This window comes from Paroedura picta, chromosome 5 (assembly GCF_049243985.1).
Source record: "Paroedura picta isolate Pp20150507F chromosome 5, Ppicta_v3.0, whole genome shotgun sequence".
NCBI lineage: Eukaryota > Metazoa > Chordata > Lepidosauria > Squamata > Gekkonidae > Paroedura > Paroedura picta.
This window is the reverse complement of record NC_135373.1, coordinates 35435052-35454455: the sequence shown is the minus strand read 5'-3', so window position 1 is coordinate 35454455 and position 19404 is coordinate 35435052. Positions and strand designations below refer to the sequence as shown.

The following is a 19404-nucleotide window of genomic DNA, read 5'->3' as shown; positions in this document are numbered from 1 at the left end:
GTGGCTTTTTTGCAGCTGTAGAAACAGTCAGGGTTAAACCCCCTTTCCCCTTTCTGTATTGCCACAGTTCACACTAAAGACCCATCAAGACATGACCTCCATGAAAAAATTGTGTCAGTGGACTTAACCTGGCAGTTACCTTTTGGTGGATAAACATGTCTTTTGAGTCTCACAGAAATAAACCATGGATAGCCCATGTAGTTAATCAAGATAACTTCCCCATTATTTACAATTTCAATATCTGTGCTCAGCTAAATATGGAGCTGAAAACAAGGTTGCACTTACCTATAAACTCTTCTGTGCAGGCACACAAGCAATGTGTTTTTGCAGGCTTGACACGGAGCGGAGCTAGCTTGACACGGAGAGGAATCCAGAGGCATTTGTCGGAAGTTTTATCTCCTGCAGGGCTTGGTTTTGAGGCAGAACTTCGCTGTTTCATAAAGGGCCATTTCAGTCCCACCGTCCTACCATCCCTCATCTTAGGTGTCATCCTGTGGCAGGCCTGGCAACAGCCAGTAATATGACCTCCTCGCAAGCATAACACAAACAGTCAATGTCCTGGGCCATCTTTGTCCTATACTCCCATCACTTTTTAAAGAAGGCCATTCTCACAGGATAAATGACTGTATGCTTATATGGTATTTATTATTATTCCTAGTTTGTACCTCAGAGAAGCCTGAGGAAAAATGAAGTCTTCAGTTTCCTAAAATCTGTCCTCTCACACCAGTGGTGAACAGAGAAATGAGGGAGGAGCGCTAATCCCTCCCGTGTTCACATGACTTTTGGGAGGGAAAGTCAGTCTCCTTTGTGAGGAGAGGGATGAGCACACCTGGGAGTTAATACTATTCGGAAAAAGCTTGATAGCTCCTCTCTATGTCAGGCCTGCGAAGTGCCACGAAGAAGCCATGAAGTTGAACCAAGGATGAATCAAGCTGCCTTGCATTACTGTAACTCACCCAGGACTTGTTTCAGGAGAGCGGTTTAAGAGTAACTTGGCATAATATTCATTTTTTTTGCCATTAATACAACATTTCTACTTGTGCATAATTGCACTGTGGAACATGCCCTGAAAGGTGATGTACATATCTGCAACAAAACCTCCTTCCACAGCACTTTCTTGGAAGCAATCAGTTTTGTAAAGAGAAATCCTGCATTGTGTAAGCATATGAATGTAGTACTAGTGGTTGCCCTTTGCAAATATGCAGAGTTCATTGTTTAACCAACTTTATTTCCATGGGAATGTGTCAGCTGCTTCCTCTTGCAGAGAAAAGTATGCTGAATATGCCCTTTGGCAATTATCCTCTTTTTACCTCATGAGAAATGTATTTTTAAAAATATGTATCTGACCCATATAATTTGATGCTCTTTAAGTAAGCGTCCCATTGTCAGTGGCTGCTCCTGATTACCAAGAGATTCTCTCTACTGGCCTCAAATCGGCCAGTAGATGCAGAAGGCTTTAAACTCCTGGACATATACAAAAATAGAAGGCTATGAGATGCACTGGTTCTGCAGACTTAGTTAATATTGTTCAAATTCAGCAGCCCGGATTGTATACTGATTTAAGAGGCTTAGATCATCTTCACGTATGGCAATTTTTATGGAGACTGGTGTGTGTGTGTGTGTGGATGAGGGATGTGAAACGGATCTAACCAGAAGCCATCCATCATGAGTGAAAATGTTACACAATTGCCTATGAGGCTTAAAAGACACTGCCTCCAGTCACCACTGTGAAAAGGAGATATGTGCTGTGTGCTCCTGCCAGTGATGGAGAAAAGAGAGACCAGAAAAGCTGCCATTAAGAACTTTTTCACCCTTTCTCAAGTTCATCTATTACATTCCTATCCTTTCCTTCCATCCTTCTAAGAGCTAACAAGAAAACACGGCTCCCCCCAGTCCATTTTTTCTTAATAAAGATACTGCAAGGGAGAGGGCATTGAGTATGTGACTATCCCGAGACAATCTCCCAGTGAACTTTATGGCTGAACCAGGATTTGAGACCACATCTGTCCAATCCTAGTCCAGTGCACACAACCGACCCTCCAAATAAATTACAAAGTTTGGTTAGGGGCTGGAGAAGACCCTCCTAGCCCAAGAGACTAGAGTACAACAAGGAAACATATGAGTGGTCACTTTGATTTGCATGCAGGAGAGCAAGTCAGCAAGTGTTCTGGGGGGGGGGGAGTTCAGAAGACTCTATGTCTGAAAGGAGAGAATACATGCCTATCATCTGCTTCCTAAGAGACAGTAGTTTTCTTTGGAAAACAGACATACAACTACTTGCCTCTATTCTAATATCAGATCCTACATATGAGTCAACACAACCACGGGCTTGGCCATTAGCTGTCACCGGAAAAACAGCAATGGACAACACTGACTTATTTTTGTTTCTTTTTCTTACCAGCTCGTTGTTGGATGATCTGATTTCTTTGGGCCGAAGTTTGTCCTGTATCCTCCTTCCTCACCTGAAAGTCTTATCCATTTCCGTAAGCAAAGCAAAAACCACTCCCTGGTCCATCTTGCAATAAAGTATTTGCCTGTTGTACTGTGCAGGAGACCTGGGTAACTGGTCTCTTGCACAGCACTGTTTGCTTATTTTTATTTATTTAATTTATACACCACCCTTCTCAGGCTGGTGAACAATCGACCGGGCATACAGGCATTTCAAGCAATAAAAACAATGCATAATAAATCAGCATAAAATTGCAGTTACTACAGGCAAATACTCAAAGACCGATAAGACTATAGGCCCATTTGGGCCTCGAACTTTCTAGTTTCTTTCAGCAACAGCCTTCTGCACACTTGCCTCACAGAGGAATGATGCTCTGGGGCATCTACTTATTTTAAGTTGGCTGGACTCAGCCTGCATGCAAGTCTCACTAAAATGAGCAGAAAAGAAGGGGATCTATGCTCAAGAGACTGCTAGCATAACAGAGGAAAGATGCAAATTGTGTGTGATGTGTTGGCAAAAAATCAGAACAATAGATTAATAGAGTTGGAAGGGATCTCCTGGGTCATCTAGTCCAACCCCCTGCACTGTGCAGGACCCTCACAAGCCTATCGCTCATCCACTGTCACCTGCCACCCCCTTGAGCCTTCACAGAATCAGCCTCTCCGTCAGATGGCTATCCAGCCTCTGTTTAAAAATTTCCAAAGATGGAGAACCCACCACCTCCCGAGGAAGCCTGTTCCACTGAGAAACTGCTCTGTCAGGAACTTTTTCCAGATATTTAGACGGAATTTCCTTTGAATTAATTTCATCCCATTGGTTCTGGTCCGTCCCTCTGGGGCAAGAGAAAACAACTCTGCTCCATCCTCTATATGGTAGCCTTTAAAATACTTGAAGATGGTTATCAGATCCTCTCTCAGTCGTCTCCTCTCTACAATAAGCCAGTCATGTGTATAAAAACCCGTAATGCTTCTGAAGTCACTGGATCTTTTATTAATGTTTTAGATTTATACCTCGTTCTTTCCCGGGGGGGCTCAGTAAAATTTCTTGGCAAGAAAAGAGAGGGGCGGGGAGGGAGGGAGGGAGAGGACTGAATGCATCCATCAAACAGGCATTCTTTTAAAAACTGGCCCTTTGTTTTATAAGGGCTCCCTAGTATGTTTTGTACCGTTCATTCAAAAGAACTTGGCACTCAACTGATGAGCCTGCCTTCTGAGCCCTCTCCTGTGACCTTTATTAACTGTGCATTTAAACAATGCAACACAATACAATACACTTCACATTCATCATACATGGAGATGGACTTCATGTGGAACCCCTCCCTTTCCTCCACAAGCAAACACTGCTGGACTTAGAGACAACCACGATGACACAACAACAAAATTAAATGCCGGTATTTGGATAGCTGAAAAAGAAGGGTTTTAGTAGCCTGGGAAGAAAAGAGATACCTGAATTTCCCAGTACTAGGAACCAAACACTGCTTTGAAGACTCCCCGTTCTACTAAAAAAATACCCCACCCTCAAGACTTTATGCAGACAGAAAACATTAAAGAATCTGGAGACAGCTTGGTCTCTCTTTTCGTAGGCACTGTCAGCAGGAAATGCAGTTTGCTTGATCAAGATTGGCTCCCCACCAATAGCAATACCTGGGAATCCTCTTATAACCGGAGGCGTCTTCAAGATCTTCACAAAAGATCAATATAACCATATTCAAAATTCAATTAGAAAAAAGTAATAATCTCTTCCTAGAAGGGAAGCCACTGCATTCATTCCAAGTGGCAGAAGGGATTCCTCTTCTTCTTCGGGATCCATTCAGCAGAATCTACCCAAATCAATCTGAAAAACAATTAAGGCCACATTGCCTTTCCAAGGTCCTAGCCTATTCGGGTTTAGTGGTGGTGATGGGGGGCAGATGAACACTTGCTTTCTTCTCCTGCACGAATGTCCGCCCTCGTGCTCCAGCCTAGTCAGAGAGGAGCTCTTTCAAACTTCTTCGGCTGTCTTGAACATCAGGATGGCGTTGTATATTTTCAGCGCGGGTCCCAGCTTGATGCTCAGTATCTTAACAATGTCTGACTGGTTTAGGAGAAGGAAGGCTTCGCCGTCGATTTGCTGGAGTGTGAGAAAAGGGAAATAAAGTAATTTTGACGGATGACAGATGGCTTCTGTGACCTTACAATTAACAGATGGACAGAAAGGCTTAAGGCTGAGAACTGGCAACACAGACAACTACACCTGCTAAAGCTCCTGCGACACCATTTCTCTTTCAGTGGTGACTGTATGTAATTGCTCTGTGACAAAGCAGGGCTGCTTAAATTTGGCACTGTTCACTGACTAGAGGTGGCTGCCCCAGGCTTCAGGCAAAGGAAGGTATTTTTCTAATACCTGCTGCCTAAAAACTGTCTTGACTCAGGATGTCCAGGAGTGAATCAGGGAATTTTTTTTTTTGTATGCAAAGGAGGTGGCTCTACCACGACTCCACAACCCTTAATGTGCCATAATCCTTCTGTAAGAGAATAAATGACAGATGTAGCCAAGTTGGTCTGAAGCAGCACAACAAAACAAAAGAGTCCAGTGGCATCTTTAAGCCCAACAAAGATTTATTCAAGGCGTGAGCTTTTCGAGTGCAGGCACTCTTCCTCAGACTATGAACCTCAGAGTATGACCAAACCATCATGACAATGTTTTACCAAAGAATTACCATATGGCTGTTGGATGTTGTGACCCAGTTTACTAATTTAGCAGGATTAACTTTTGCTCATGTATTCTCACTTACTAGATTTTTATTATTATTTTGTGGTGGAAGGTGGATGACTTGGCTCTACTTAAGACAATAAATCTTCAGACAACCCCTGCCCTACAGCAGGGGTAGTCAATCTGTGGTCCTCCAGATGTCCATGGACTACAATTCCCATGAGCCCCTGCCAACAAATGCTGGCAGGGGCTCGTGGGAATTGTAGTCCATGGACATCTGGAGGACCACAGGTTGACTACCCCTGCCCTACAGGACCCTGCATTCCAGGGCAGGCTGCCAGGAGGTTCTTTCCTCTAGTGCAGGGGTAGTCAAACTGCGGCCCTCCAGATGTCCATGGACTACAATTCCCAGGAGCCCCTGCCAGCGAATGCTGGCAGGGGCTCCTGGGAATTGTAGTCCATGGACATCTGGAGGGCCGCAGTTTGACTACCCCTGCTCTAGTGCCTCCTTGTGTCAGTGACCTTGGAGAAAGGCTTGCAAACACTTAAAGTCTGTGCCCTGGATCTCTATATCAGCTAGGAATGATTGACACTGTCAGATACTGCTGTTGGGTCTAGCAAAAACAGCTGCGTCAACCTGCTTAGATCCAGCTGCCTCTGGAGAGTCTGTAAGCATGACTAGAACCATCTCCACCCCATGGCTGGGTCAGAAGCCAGACTAGAATGGTTCAAGAGCCAATGTTTTGTCCAGGGAGATCTCTGTGGCTTTCCCACAACCACCCACTCAAACACTTTGCCTGAGACAGCAGGAGCAAAACTGGGCGGTAGTTGGACGGGTTGAATGAGTTCAGTCCAGGAGGAGGTATGACCAAACCAGTTTGGATGACTTCCCCCACTGAAGGAGAAGAGAAGCCATTGCCAGTGGCTCACTTTATAGAGAAGTAAAACAAAATGAATACAGCAGCAGACAGGATAGGGTAGAGAGCTATTTAAATAGCTTGTAGTCATTCCTGAGTGACATTTTACCTGCCCCTGCTTTACAGGGCAGGGATTCTGAAGAAGCCACAAGTCTTAACTGAAGAATCTAATGTGAATGACAGATTATATGCAACCACAAAATATATGAATATAAAAATATTCTAGAACTTATGTCCAATGTACTAAAGATACAGAGTGGTGCGTTGCTGCTTAAGATTTAATGTCCCAAAATGACAGTTTATGCAAATATATTTAATAGGCATTAATAGGGAGGCATTAAAATCTTTAACCGATCAATGAAAAGCTTGCATTAAAAAGGTGAACTCTATGAATTAGCTAAGTAGGGTGTCCATTTAAGAAGGTTGTACAGCTATGTATAAAAGGCTTTGGCCTCAAATTCAGACATTCTATATTCCTTCAAGAGTCCACACAGTGTCTTTCAGCAAGTCACAACCTCCCTGTGAAGAAGAGTTGGTTCTTATATGCTGCTTTTCTGTATCTGAAGGAGTCTCAAAGTGGCTTACAGTCGCCTTCCCTTTCCTCTCCCCACAACAGACACCCTGTGAGGGAGGTGAGGCTGAGAGAGCCCTGATATTACTGCTTGGTCAGAACAGCTTTATCAGTGCTGAGGCGAGCCCAAGGCCACCCAACTGGCTGCATGTGGGGGAATGCAGAATCAAACCTGGCTCACCAGATTAGAAGTCTGCACTCCTAACCACTACCACTTCTCCTTGTCTTCTGGAACTATGGCCTTGTTCACACAGGGAGAAGAAAGAGGCAGCAGGATCCTCAGGTGGTAGAATGGGCGATACAACTCCAAACTGCATGTGGTAGAAAGTTGCTTTAAAAACCCACAATGTAAACAAGCTCAACAGGGGGGAAAAACCCACCCCTTTTCTCCCCCAACACAGGGAAGCATTCTAAGACAGGGATTCCCAATGTTGTCCATGGGCATCATGGAGCCTCTCGACACCTTTCCTGGTGGCCAACAAGAAGAGTTGAAAGAAGAGTTGGTTTTTATACCCAGTTTTTCTCTACCTTATGCAGTTTCAAATTGGCTTACAATCACCTTCCCTCCACTCCCCATGACAAGCACCTTGTGAGGCAAGCAGGCCTGAGAGAACTGCACCTGGCCCAAGGTCACCCAGCAGGCTTCATGTGGAGGAATACCAGGTAGATATCAGGATTTCCCCCCCCCCCATACACACACAGTCAAAGTAGTTCAGCAGTGGAATATCACAATATCAGCAACAGATATCACGATAGTGGCTAGATATCAGAATTCCCTCCCCCCCCCTACACACAGAGTAGTTCAGCAGTGGAATTGACTCCTACAGAGGTGGTGAGCTCACTGGCAGTCTATAAGCAATGGATGGGCAGAAACTTATCATGGATTCTTTAGGCTACCAACTCAGCCTTTTCCCATCTCATTCTAACTGCACCTGTGAGCTAGGCAGCCTGAGAAATGGACACAAGGGAGAGCTTTCAAAGGGAAAGGAAACTGGCAAAACCTTGGGGCTACTGAAATACTGTATATGCTGACTAAACTCTAAGCACAGTCCATGTATTATGTTTTATTAGGGGCAGTCAAAATGACAGTGAACAGTGTGCAAGCTCCAGAGTTCTTCAGAGCTCTTTCTCATTTTGGATGTCATCTGCACACTGTTTTGTAGAGTTCTGGTTGGTCCAAATAAAAGGTGTTACGCGGATTGTGATTTGGTTTTGGATCATGAACCGGAATGGCTGTAAACAACTTCCAAATACTGTTTGCCAGCACTGATACCGTTTGGATTCTGACACGTGGCCTTTCCTTTCCATTCGATGAGCTATCAAGGCACTGAGCTGCAGAGACCTCATCTGAATGCAGCCATTCCCTATCTATGGCTCACTAGTAGTTTTGCTCACTCCGCTTGGCTTTTATTGCTCAGCGTGCACAAATCTATTCTCTTTTCTACTCCAGCCATTTAGTAAATAATGGAAAATGAAATTAAAGCACAGCCACCCACTCCCTCCTTACTGTCTATCATTACTTACCTAAATACAGTACATTTGGGCAGCTCAATTGCTGCTAATGGACTGTTATAGCAGAGTTCAGCAGTTCTGTCACCCAATGCCTTATCCAGCCAGAATCAAGCAAAAGGGGGATGGGGGGATCTTTAAAATTGGCATAATTTCAGCCCAGCTTTCTTTGGATGAGAAATGCAATTGTCTCGTGCCAGGAAGAAAATCTAGGGCCCAGCCACCTTTATCTGGAATATCTGAGGGATAAATATGGGAGTCACTATGTCTAGAAGCATGCTGAGGCTTCACAATAAAATGGCAGTGAAATTTTACTCAAGAGCCAGTGTGGTTAAGAAAGTTGGACTAGGATCTGGCTGGGTTAAGTGTGGTTAAGGAAGTTGGACTAGGATTTCCACTCTGGCATGAAGGTTTGCTGGGTGAATGGGGGCCATTCGTATATACTCAACGTCACAGGGTTGTTGTGGGAAGAAAATGGAGGAGAAAAGGAGTAACCTTTTAGTGCCGCTTCGAATGCCAGAACTGGGCTATAAGAAAGACCTTTCCTAAGACAATTCAGTATTGATCTTTTTTTTCCTTCTAGCAAAAAGCCAGAAACATGAAAATAAGATCTTTAGCATTTCAAGCAGGGGACAGTGGGTCAGAAGGGAAACCTATCCCTGCTTTATGGAATGTAAAGAAAATCAATACCAATGAGCATTCCTTCACTTTTAAGCAATGCATGGGACAGCTGCTGTTTATTAAAAATATAAATCCATTCTTTATGTGTAGACTGGCTAGTTCCCAAATATCTACTGCAGATAACAGGGCTGTAAAGTAGCAAGTCATAGGAAACAGAAATAGGCAAAGCCATCATAATTTAAACTCAAAGTTGAAAGTGCAACTAGGACTACTAACACCAGTGTATTGTTTCTCCTACCCTGGATGTCCCAGGTTAGTCCAGTCTCATCAGATGATCAGTCCTGGCTCACCACTGAGGAAGCCCAGAGTTGCAATGCAGAGGCAGGCAATGGCAAGCCATTTCTTTTTGTCTCTTGCCTTAAAAACCCTATGAGGGCACCATAAATCGGCTACAGCTTTACAGAACTTTCCATCATCGATGGTTTTGCTTGCACAGAAAAAGTCACACACTGAATTTTTTTTTCCTCAATCTGCTTCTGCAGACAGCAGTAACCGCAAAGGGTTTACAGGAACTGAAGCTGCCAATGACAATTAAATTGCAGAAGGCTGTGTGGCCACCTACCGCTGATGTTAACTGGGAGCGTAAGAGCCGTCTTTTACTTGGGTGGAATGAAAATACGTGTTCCCGTTGCAAAGTACTGTAAAAATGGCTGTTAGTATTTGCCCTGATAACAACTAGATCACCATGGTATTGGAGACCTCTCTGGTTTGTGGGAAGAAATAGTGCAGAATGGAAGAGTGGCCTGTGGGTATCAAATGGTCTCCCAAGGACTGCTGCATTAGCCTTGGTAGTTTCATCTAACTCTGTGTGATTCTGATAACAGCAATCTTAGCTTTTAATAAAACACCAGAAGATATTGGGGAGAGATATGCAAACAAGAAGGATCCACAAATCCTTAGACCAGGCTTTTGTGTTACCCTGGGGTTTCTTGATGGCCCTGGAAAGATTTCCTGACTGGAAGGGAGTTAATGAATTTTTGAAATATATGTTAAGGTTTGTTAAACATTTACCATGATATGACCATATATGGTCATTTTGACCTCCCCTCTGAAAATGGCCAATGTGCCTGGAGGAGGTGGGAAGGGGGGGGGCTCCAGTTGGGCATGTACAACAGCTATGCTTCCCACTCATATTCTGCCTAATCACACCACTTCTGGGGTTTCTTGAAGAATGTTTCAGGGTTTCTCAATGGTAAAAAAAGTTGAGAAAGGCGGCCCTAGACAAATGGGGGTTCACAGTCCATGAGAAGAAAAGTCTGCTGGGGGCCAGAAGGGGTTGTTGCCATCTTAGATAATGGTTTGTCTGAAAAAGAAATTGTTGTCTACACTGTCTTGGGCACCAGTGAAAGGAAGGCCTGATTATTTGGCTATCTTACTTCGGATTTAAAGCTTTTAATTATTATAATGGTAAGTAAATTGATCCAGCTGAATCAAACAATGGCTTGTATGGCTCTGCTTTGGCACCCAGTAGATTGGTAAATGTAGTGTAAGTAATAAATGTCACTGATTTGGCTGTGCAAGTTATGGCTGCTTTGATTAGTTTTTGGGTAGAAAAGAATGGAAGTGTATGGAAACAATATTTGTGGGAGGTAAGAAAGGGGAATATTACTAGCTGGTGCAGAAAGGAACCATTCAGGGAGAGTGAAGTGAGTGATAGACAGCTTTGAAAACAACTTCTGGCAATATAGAGGTGAAGAACAGGAGGAGGAATATTCTGTAAGGTGGAAGTAGTGAACCCCATAAGGACTGCAGTGATTTCCTCACTGAAAGTGGGACATGGTAACTGAATAGTGTTATCAGCCTTATCGGACTCACAGGGTTGTGGAGACGATAAAATGGAGGAGAGGAAAGTGCACTGGATATCCGCTGGGGAGAAAGGTGGAATGTATAAATGAAGTAAATAAAGTAGAAGATGGGGAGCAGATAAAAGCAAGGTTGGTGCTGAGTTTGGAAGTAGAGCGTGAAGCAGGGAAAGGGAAAAGGCTTTAGCGGCTGGGAGTAAAAGAGAAAGAAGATATAGTGTAGGGAAGAAGATACAAGGGAAATGTAGTAACCCCTCAAGTCCTTGGGGGTTCTTGGCATTTCCTATATAATTCCTAAGTACTACAAACACAGATTATATTAGACATAAATACAAAAATGTCAAATTTGCATCATAAATGCAGCATTTTTGCTTTTCAGGGAGAAGAATTTGCCTTGTTTGGTGCATTATTTTATCTTTTAAAAAAATTAAAGGGAAAAGTACGTAAACCCCTATGGGCCATTCTTGTCTGCTTTTAGAAATAGCAAGACCCTTTCATGTACCTTTTTGACTTAAACAGACAGGACTCACCTCTTGTCGGAACAATGCCGCCTGGTCCTTGCAACCTGGTAAACGCTGGACAAAGCTGGCCACCTAAAAAAGTATTGCAAACAACATGGGGAAAGGTTAAAGGGACAACTGGGAATTTGGTAACAAAAGCACTTCCTGGAATCCATTTTTATTCATTTGAACAAAACTCTGCAAGCATTAGGTTTTTAAGCTGAAGTTCAGGACTCCAATCAGAAAATGGACTTCCAGACATGAAAGCTAAGCTGGGCTTAGGCATTTCCCACTCCCATGAAAAGTAGGAGGAATAATTTTCATAATGTTATGCCATCACAGACCATAAGGGGCAACAGTGGAGGGGGGAGCACAAATTCCTCTGCAACTGTTCACTTTAACATCTCCAAGAAAAGAAGGCATGATCAGATCAAACAGCTCAATAATCTGGTGCTCCCTAAAGGGAATAATCCTGTTTTACAAACATTCTCTTGACTTTGTATCGATGTGACATTCCTCTTGCTAGTATCAAAGCACAAATAGTTACAAGCGACACTGCCACAAACAATTTCCTCTTCTTAAAACTCTTTGTTATCTAATGTCTTGCTCTAAGCTTCTGCGAGGAATGCATTCTGCTCCATTCTCAACTTAGCTTATTTAAATTCCTCTCTCAGATCTCTGTGAACAAGATCCTTCCAGATTTTTTTTTAACCATCACAAAAGCCAAACCCTCCCAAAAATCAGACAATCTTTTCTTTACTGGTATATAAAACTGTATCACAGATAAAAATTAGGATAAATAAATATCAGACAGAAATTGGAAAAAGTAGCAGCGTGAATAGAGAAAGCCCAAAGGGAAGTAGAAAATATACAGCAAAATCAGAACTTGTCCTGATGCAACTTCATGGCACCTGGCAAAAATTTAACCACACTTTCTATTATTTCAGGACTGGTATTATTTAAAAGGAAGGAAATCTTTAAAAGATCAGGAAGTCCCATCTTATTAAACAAGATGGACTTAAGTATTTTATACAAATATCTGTGTAAAAAGGACAATAAACATGCAAAATAGTTTCAATGTTGCTTGTTTTGCATGGAAAGTATCTATAGGAATATGTTGCTTTTTGGAATCTTCCTAGCAGGATTGCGGAAGACAAGTTGTTACATCTGGCCAAAGAAATGGCACTGTGTTGATTTGGTATTAGAAGATGACAGAAATATGGAGTTCTTTGGCCTGCTTTCAATGAGCGTTTATTTTGGTACTAAATACTTTGAGAGCAGCGGGCACATACTGGTTTCCTCTATTAAAGAAGAAACAGATGAAAGCCAGGGTGGTGGGTTTGGTCATATTTGTTGCCATCTTATGTTGTATTGGAAATATACTCAAGTACTTAAAATGCTTAACCTGTTCCGTTACCCATATATGAGATTTCCAGGTTCTCAAGGACACAAGGATTTTCTATTGCACATAATTCAGTTCCTACTGATCAGCCACGCAGAACTCTAAACAACATTTCAGTAGACATTTCAGGCCCACCTGAGAGTGGGACAATGGAATGGTATCATCAGCACAAAGCAACAAGGGCAAATGGATGGAGCCAAGGCGAGGGCCATGGCCGCCTACTCCAGACAGAGTTGGGGCAAGATCATTTAGGAATAGTCTGAATAAGAAAGGCTAAAATACAGCTCCCTTTAACTGCTTCATTAGTCCAAATATTTCGAGTTAACTTTTTTTCCAGAAATCATTTAATTTGACAGTTCACAGAGGTATAATAAAACTTCTTTATAAGGAACAAAAACCTCTTATCTATTCATTCTTGATAGTTTATCTCAGATAAGTCCCCTTGGTATGGAGTCAAAGACTGCTTTAAGGTCTAGGAAAGCAGTGAAAAGTCTGGTCTTTGCATTTTTGGTGTATTTATTAGCCAGGTGGGATAATGATAATGATCCTGGGTAGTTTTTCCTTGGCACAAGCCAACCATCTCTTCTGCTGTGACATTCAGAAGGTTAGCTTGAATAATAGATGTCTGGCATATAGTTTCCCTACTACAGAGAGGGGTCTTATCAGTCTGAAATTTCAGGGCGAAATATAGTTTCCCTCCTTATAAATGGGAACTAGTATTGCATTTGTCCATTAGGCCAGTTCTGTTTACCATCGTAAAAAAAGTAACAAGTAAGAATGCCCATCGATCTGGGTCCATTTTTTAAATTTCAGGGATAATCACATCCGTTCCTGGGGCTTTCCCTGATTTTAACTAACCAATTCTATTATTTCATCAGGTGCCACAGGTGGCCAATCCGGTAAATCATCCAGAGGAAGGTAAGATGTTTTTTTTTGCACAGATCTCCTCATAAAATAGACTAATTGTGAAGTGAATATAGAAGAAGCTTTGATGCAAAAAAGCTTCTTAGTCTATGGTCCAGAATTGTCATGACTTGAAGACGTGGCATGGAGAAGTTGCTCCCATTGTTTATTAATGAATATACTTTTCATTCTTATGAAGTGCTGTAATTGATTTTTAAGGTTAAAATATTCACGTGGTAAAGCTATAATTTTAGAATCTTGATAGTGATGATAGATGTCACATATTCAGGCATTTAAGTCCTTACATTCACTATCACACGAGCCATCTTGGCCCTTCCCCTTTTCATTCTACACGTCAGGCTTCTGTTTTAATGACTCAACAATAGGTATCATTACATTTCCATCAATTTTGATTGTTTTTAAAGGATCCTTTGAACTAATTATAGAGGATCTATAGTCTAGGCCAATGGTTCTCAACCTGGGAGTCAGGACCCCTTTGGAGGTCGAACAACCCTTTCACAGGGGTTGCGACAGAGCTAGCAGCTTGGCCAGGGTAGATCGAGATCGAGTTCATCAGTCTGGAACAGTGGAAAAGAGTGCGATTGGCATAGTGGGACAAGAGGCAGAACAGAACTGAGAAACCCTGGGGGAAAAAACCATTTAGATACAATCATGGACAATAGATTTTCATGCCAACTGGCCAGTTTCGGTTTAATTTTTGTGAAAGATCACTTGCATAATTTTATGGTCAGCGGTCACCACAACATATGGAACTTTATTAAAGGGCTGAGGCATTAGGAAGGTTGAGAACTACTGGTCTAGGCTAATTCTATATTTAAAAAGTTGTGACTTTTGAATTATACTTGCAGACTGGGCGATCCTTGGCAATGTATCTATTTTATCACTCCAGGCCAATGTTGGATTAATCACTAATACTAAATTTGATAGCTAACACTAAAGTAGCGGTCCCCAACCTTCTTGTAGTCGGGGACCGCCTCCGAGGGTGGGAGAGAGCCGGCGGCCCGGCCACAGCAGCTGCATGTAAACGCGCATGCGCAGTGGCCACGCATGCGCGTTTACGCCACTAGGTGGCGCTAACGTGCATGCGCAGAACAGCCGCACTTGCGTGCGCGTTTGCCAGTGGCGTGCGCGTTTGCGTCGCTGGTGTGCCAGTGGCCGCGCCTGCCTCTTCCCCCCCCTCGCTGCAGGGGGGGGGAAGGCAGGCACGGCCGCTGGCGGCCCGGTACCATGGCCTTAACGGCTGGTACTGGGCCGCGGACCGGGGGTTGAAGACCCCTGCACTAAAGGAATAGTGTAGTCTCCTGCAACAGGATCCCAAAAAGAATGAGAGATCAAAACATAACTGATCACACAATACTCTCTTGTGGATATAAAAGTAAAGTTATCTGATTTATCAAAGTTGGCTGGCCGGGTAGCAGTATATAAGCCCAACAAACAAACAATTCAACCACATTCTATTAACTCAAATACAAAATTTAGCAAGGCTGATACCAACAGAATTCAGATGGTTATCCTTTGAGCATCTCAGGAAGGGAAAAATGGTATTGCAGTCATTGCAATACTTGAAATAATAAGGAAACACACCACTGAAACGCACCATTGAAATTTTGGGCAGCTTCTGGAAGACAGCTAATGATTGAAAACTAGACAACTTCTTTCATTAAGTGATTCTGATACTTTACAGCTCTTACTTCGGAGCTTTTATTGGCTGCTGTATATATTTTATATGTGTTAAGTCTATATATATGTGTGTGTGTGTGTGTTAAAACCAGACCTTTGAAGAAGACCCTATAAGGGATGAAATGTGTCGGTCTATTGGTTCCCATAGTACATAGCATACTGGTTTGCAACAATCTACTAGCTGGATATATGATTTTAATTCCTAAAGTTGTTTTGTAAAAATTGTGCATAATAAAAGTAATATAATTTTAACAATAATACAGACATGCAACCTGTTGGGTTTTTATGGTTCCAGTTCTAGTCCCCCCCCTTTTTTTTTTGAACATCCACTTTAACCTGTATTTCTGTAGATCTTTTGTTGTGTATTGGTTGCTCATTCCCTCATTTTCACTGATGACAGGGAGCACAGCTTTACTGTCCTGTTGAGCCTGTTTATCTGAAAAGTCGGGAAATAATGGTGCTAAAACCTGGTTTCTAAAAAGGATTTCTGTCAAAACACCAGCTTTGGTACTTTGGAGCTACTAAAGGTTAACAAGAACTTTTGAACTTGATTTAAGTTATTTAAAGATTCCATTGATTCTAAATCTACTTGTCCCACCCAGTTTCCAAATGTCTCCTGGCAAGTGACTCAGTCCTCCAAGAAAGCAGATTGTCTTTATATGATCAGGCACACCTTGTGTGATTGACAGACTAATTGGGAGGTTTCCTTCATTCCTCACTTGTAGCACTGTGTAGGTATCTTATTTTACTTTAAAGTTACTTTTCCTTGCCCTGGCTTAGATGATACTTCTGGTCAGAGGCTTTAGAAACATTTTTATTACTGCAAAGTTCAAAAAAACTACTACTACATAGACAAACCTTCTAGTTTTAAATGTAGCAGTTTAAATTAAATGCAAATATAAATTAAATTCACTGTTCTTCACAAATTCACAAATTCATTTGTTCTTTCTAACAAATCCATTGGAATTTCACTTACTATTTTAACTTTCCTCATCCAGTCGAGTAACTGGATTTTGTGCTTCATTAATTACAGCCTTCAAGCAAGCATTCTGTGGGGAAGCTTCTGATAAGTCATCAAAGTATCAGGAGTATCAACAAGAGGTGCAAAATGATTAAAAATTGGAGGAGATGGCAAAGTATTTGTTGACAAAAAAATAGCCTCCAATGTTTTATTGTTTGGATACTGGAAGCGATTCATCCTCTAAATCCCTTGTTCACTTATAAGGTTTCATTTCTTCTAGCCTCCAAGCCTCCAGACCAGGGGTAGTCAAACTGCGGCCCTCCAGATGTCCATGGACTACAATTCCCAGGAGCCCCTGCCAGCATTCGCTGTAGTCCATGGACATCTGGAGGGCCGCAGTTTGACTACCCCTGCTCCAGACCATGTATATATAAAGTAAAATTGCTTAGTTGGCAAAAGTATTACTGTTCTCCCTTAGCCTCAGCAATTGTTGGAAGTCTGCTATCAATCAAAAGGGTGATCTCTGTGTCAAGGTAAGGAGTTTTTAGCTAATTAGTTTCAGAAGAAGTTTGAGGCCTCAGCCCCAATTATTTAATGATAGTCCGCTTACACAGGGCTCAAGGCACAAAGCAACTGAAATAAACCTGTATTGTGGCTTTAAAATTAAGAAGCAGAAGAGCTCAAAGATACGCTGCTGCTTTCATGCCAAACTGGAAGGGGGACTGTCCCCTTCTAAGGAAGAGGGTTTCATCCTGAGTCCTGCAATTCACATCAATCCATTCATGTTCATAATATACTGGATGTATGTGATTAATATATCAAAAATAGCACCAGTTCTCTTTGTATGACTAATCCTTGTGACATGGGATAAAGGGATATGGAATGGGGACACAGCTGAAGCGTTTCCCATGTAAATAGCTGAAGGAATGGGCAAGAGCAGATTCAGATTCAAACAGCTAAGAGTAACTTTTGAACAGTTTGCCATAGATTCCTAATTTCCCAACTGAAAGTTTCACTAAAAATCTAGGTCCTAAAGACTGGGTTAAACACCATAATTTAGGCATTAAAAAACCCAAACATATCCCACACCAGTGCAGATGATACCGGTAACCCCCCCCCCTAAACCCCCCCAGAAAAGTGCTTAAATGTTATTCATTAGTAATCACAAAGAGATTCCTTAATAGCACAAACCAAAGTAAGATTTGGAATGCTTTGACATTTTGCAGTCATCATCAATAAAAGCTTTGGACAGGCTTCCCGCCCCTGTGTTAATATCTCCCGAGGGATTAGCGATTGGGAGTTAAGAACTGACAGATTTTAATACATTTTGTGATACAAACTCAGCAACTCACATTTCGGAAACACGGTAAGAAGCTTTTGAGAAATGGAGAAAAAAAATCAAAACTCAAATGACAGTTCTCACTAAAGGGAAAAGATTATAGGAGCAAGCCTCTGCTTGAGGTCTTGAGTAGCTAACAGATCATTTTATGCTCTTCCTAGCAAATGAAGGGATGCTGCTAGGGCAAGCTGTGAAAATTAAAGACAGCTCCCTTGACTCGGCCTGCATACCACTCAAATAACATTATAAGTTCTCTTTTCTAAACTTCCAACTCGAGGCATTTGTGAGCATCTCATCATGTGAGCTCTAGTTTCATAAGCAACTGAGTTCTGCCCCTGTTATATCCTCTTCTAAGGCTGATGGCTAAGCTTTACATTGCCCGATTCTGTTTTTTTGGGAGGCCTGAAAGTGGGCAGAATGTGAGAGCTGCTACAATGGAACTGAAATAAACCCCATTTTACTTGCGACAATCCAAAGAATACTTCCCTGGGAGTCAGCAACATTCAATAAAATGGGACGTACTTTGGTGTAGACCTGCTGAGGATTACTTCCTCAGACAGTACTATCGTAGTCTCAGGATCTTCGCTCTGTTATGCATTTCCTTGAGTCTCTATGCTCCATGTTCTTTTCTCCACTCTTACAGAACTTCATGAGAGTTTGTATATCAGGTTAAGAAGTGGATAATTCATTACACCTTGGACCTTATTCGGCCATTTGTTTTGTTCTAGATCTGGTGTATTTTTGTTCTAGATCTGGTGTATGTAATTTCATTTTAGTTCCACTGTTTTATTGCTGAAACAAAGACAGCATGGTAGCCAGATCTCAACCGATTCCAGAAGCTCAGTAGGGTTGATACTTGGATTATGAGACCACCAAGGAAGACTTGTAGAGAAGGGCAATGGCAAACCACTTGCCTTGAAAGCCGCTTGCTGGAGTTGCCACCAGTCATTTGTCTCTTCATTATTTATGATTTGTGTATTGTTTATTTCTTCATCTTATGACAAGTGCAGTGTAGCCAGGAGATCTGAGGATTGTCTGACAGCCAGGCAAAGGACGTTCAGAGGGTATTTTCCATTTCTTGCTTTTGCATCATGACCCCTAGTGTTCCTTGGAGAAACTACCACCCAAATCCTTGGAGGTCTCCCATCTAAATACTAGCCAGGGTCACCCCTGCTTAGCTTCCAAGATCTGACAGGACTGGACTTGCCTGGGATTTATTTATTTACTTAGAGGCAAAGCCCATTGCATTCAGGAATACAATGGGCACTAGACTGGGGTGGGGGGTAGGGTGAAAGAACTCTGCAGGTGGCTGCTCCCTCCTCCCAGGAACTTGAAAGGCTGCAGGATGGAGGCCCTGGGCAGGGAACTCACCTGCAGGGGCAGCTCTCACATGGCAGGAATCTGAAGCTTCTGAGCCTCGGAGGGAAGTGGAAGGAGGAGGGGGGTGGTCAGGGGTGGGGGACAGAAGACGATTGGCTGGCCACTGGACAGACAGGCAAGTTGATCGGAGGAGGAGACACACAGGGGTGGGACAGCCACCCTGAGTGGGTGTTAAGCTCTTAAGCCATGAGACACGCTCCTCCTCCAATCCCTTACCAGAAATATTAAGTGGAACACATTTGATGATTTATATACCATTCCTCCCCACAAGTGGGCTTGGGCTGATTTACAATAAAAATACTGATAAAACCAATACCTCAACCTCGCCCCCAGATATCTTCTGCCAAGCTAATCAAACAAGGTGGGTAAGAGCCAAAGAGAAGGAAAGAGGCCTGTATCAATCCGCAGACAGCCAAGGCCTCAACCATAAGCCTGGGTGCAAGAGTGTTGTTTTCAGGTCCTGCTGAACTTTGACAGCTCCATCAGGACCGGGACTTCTCCTTTAACAGCTCTATCAGGCTGTTAAACGTGAAGATTAGGGTATATGCCTGGCACTTCCTCAGTGGTAGCATCATGATCTTTTCAAGTAAAGATGCTG

At 42.6% G+C, this 19404-nt stretch overlaps 1 protein-coding gene across 4 annotated transcripts in view; it reads right to left on the bottom strand.

The window, feature by feature from the left end:
* Positions 1 to 3416: 3416 nt before the first annotated feature.
* Positions 3417 to 19404, bottom strand: part of LOC143837414 (lethal(3)malignant brain tumor-like protein 4) — a 77883-nt gene continuing 61895 nt past the window's right edge. For all 4 annotated transcript variants that reach the window (XM_077337179.1, XM_077337180.1, XM_077337181.1 and 1 more), the window contains 2 exons: positions 11151 to 11213; positions 3417 to 4558 (listed from right to left, as the gene is read on the bottom strand). In XM_077337179.1, coding sequence (XP_077193294.1) covers positions 4430 to 4558; positions 11151 to 11213 — 192 coding nt within the window. In that variant the 3' untranslated portion in view covers positions 3417 to 4429. The remainder of the gene's footprint in view (positions 4559 to 11150; positions 11214 to 19404) is intronic.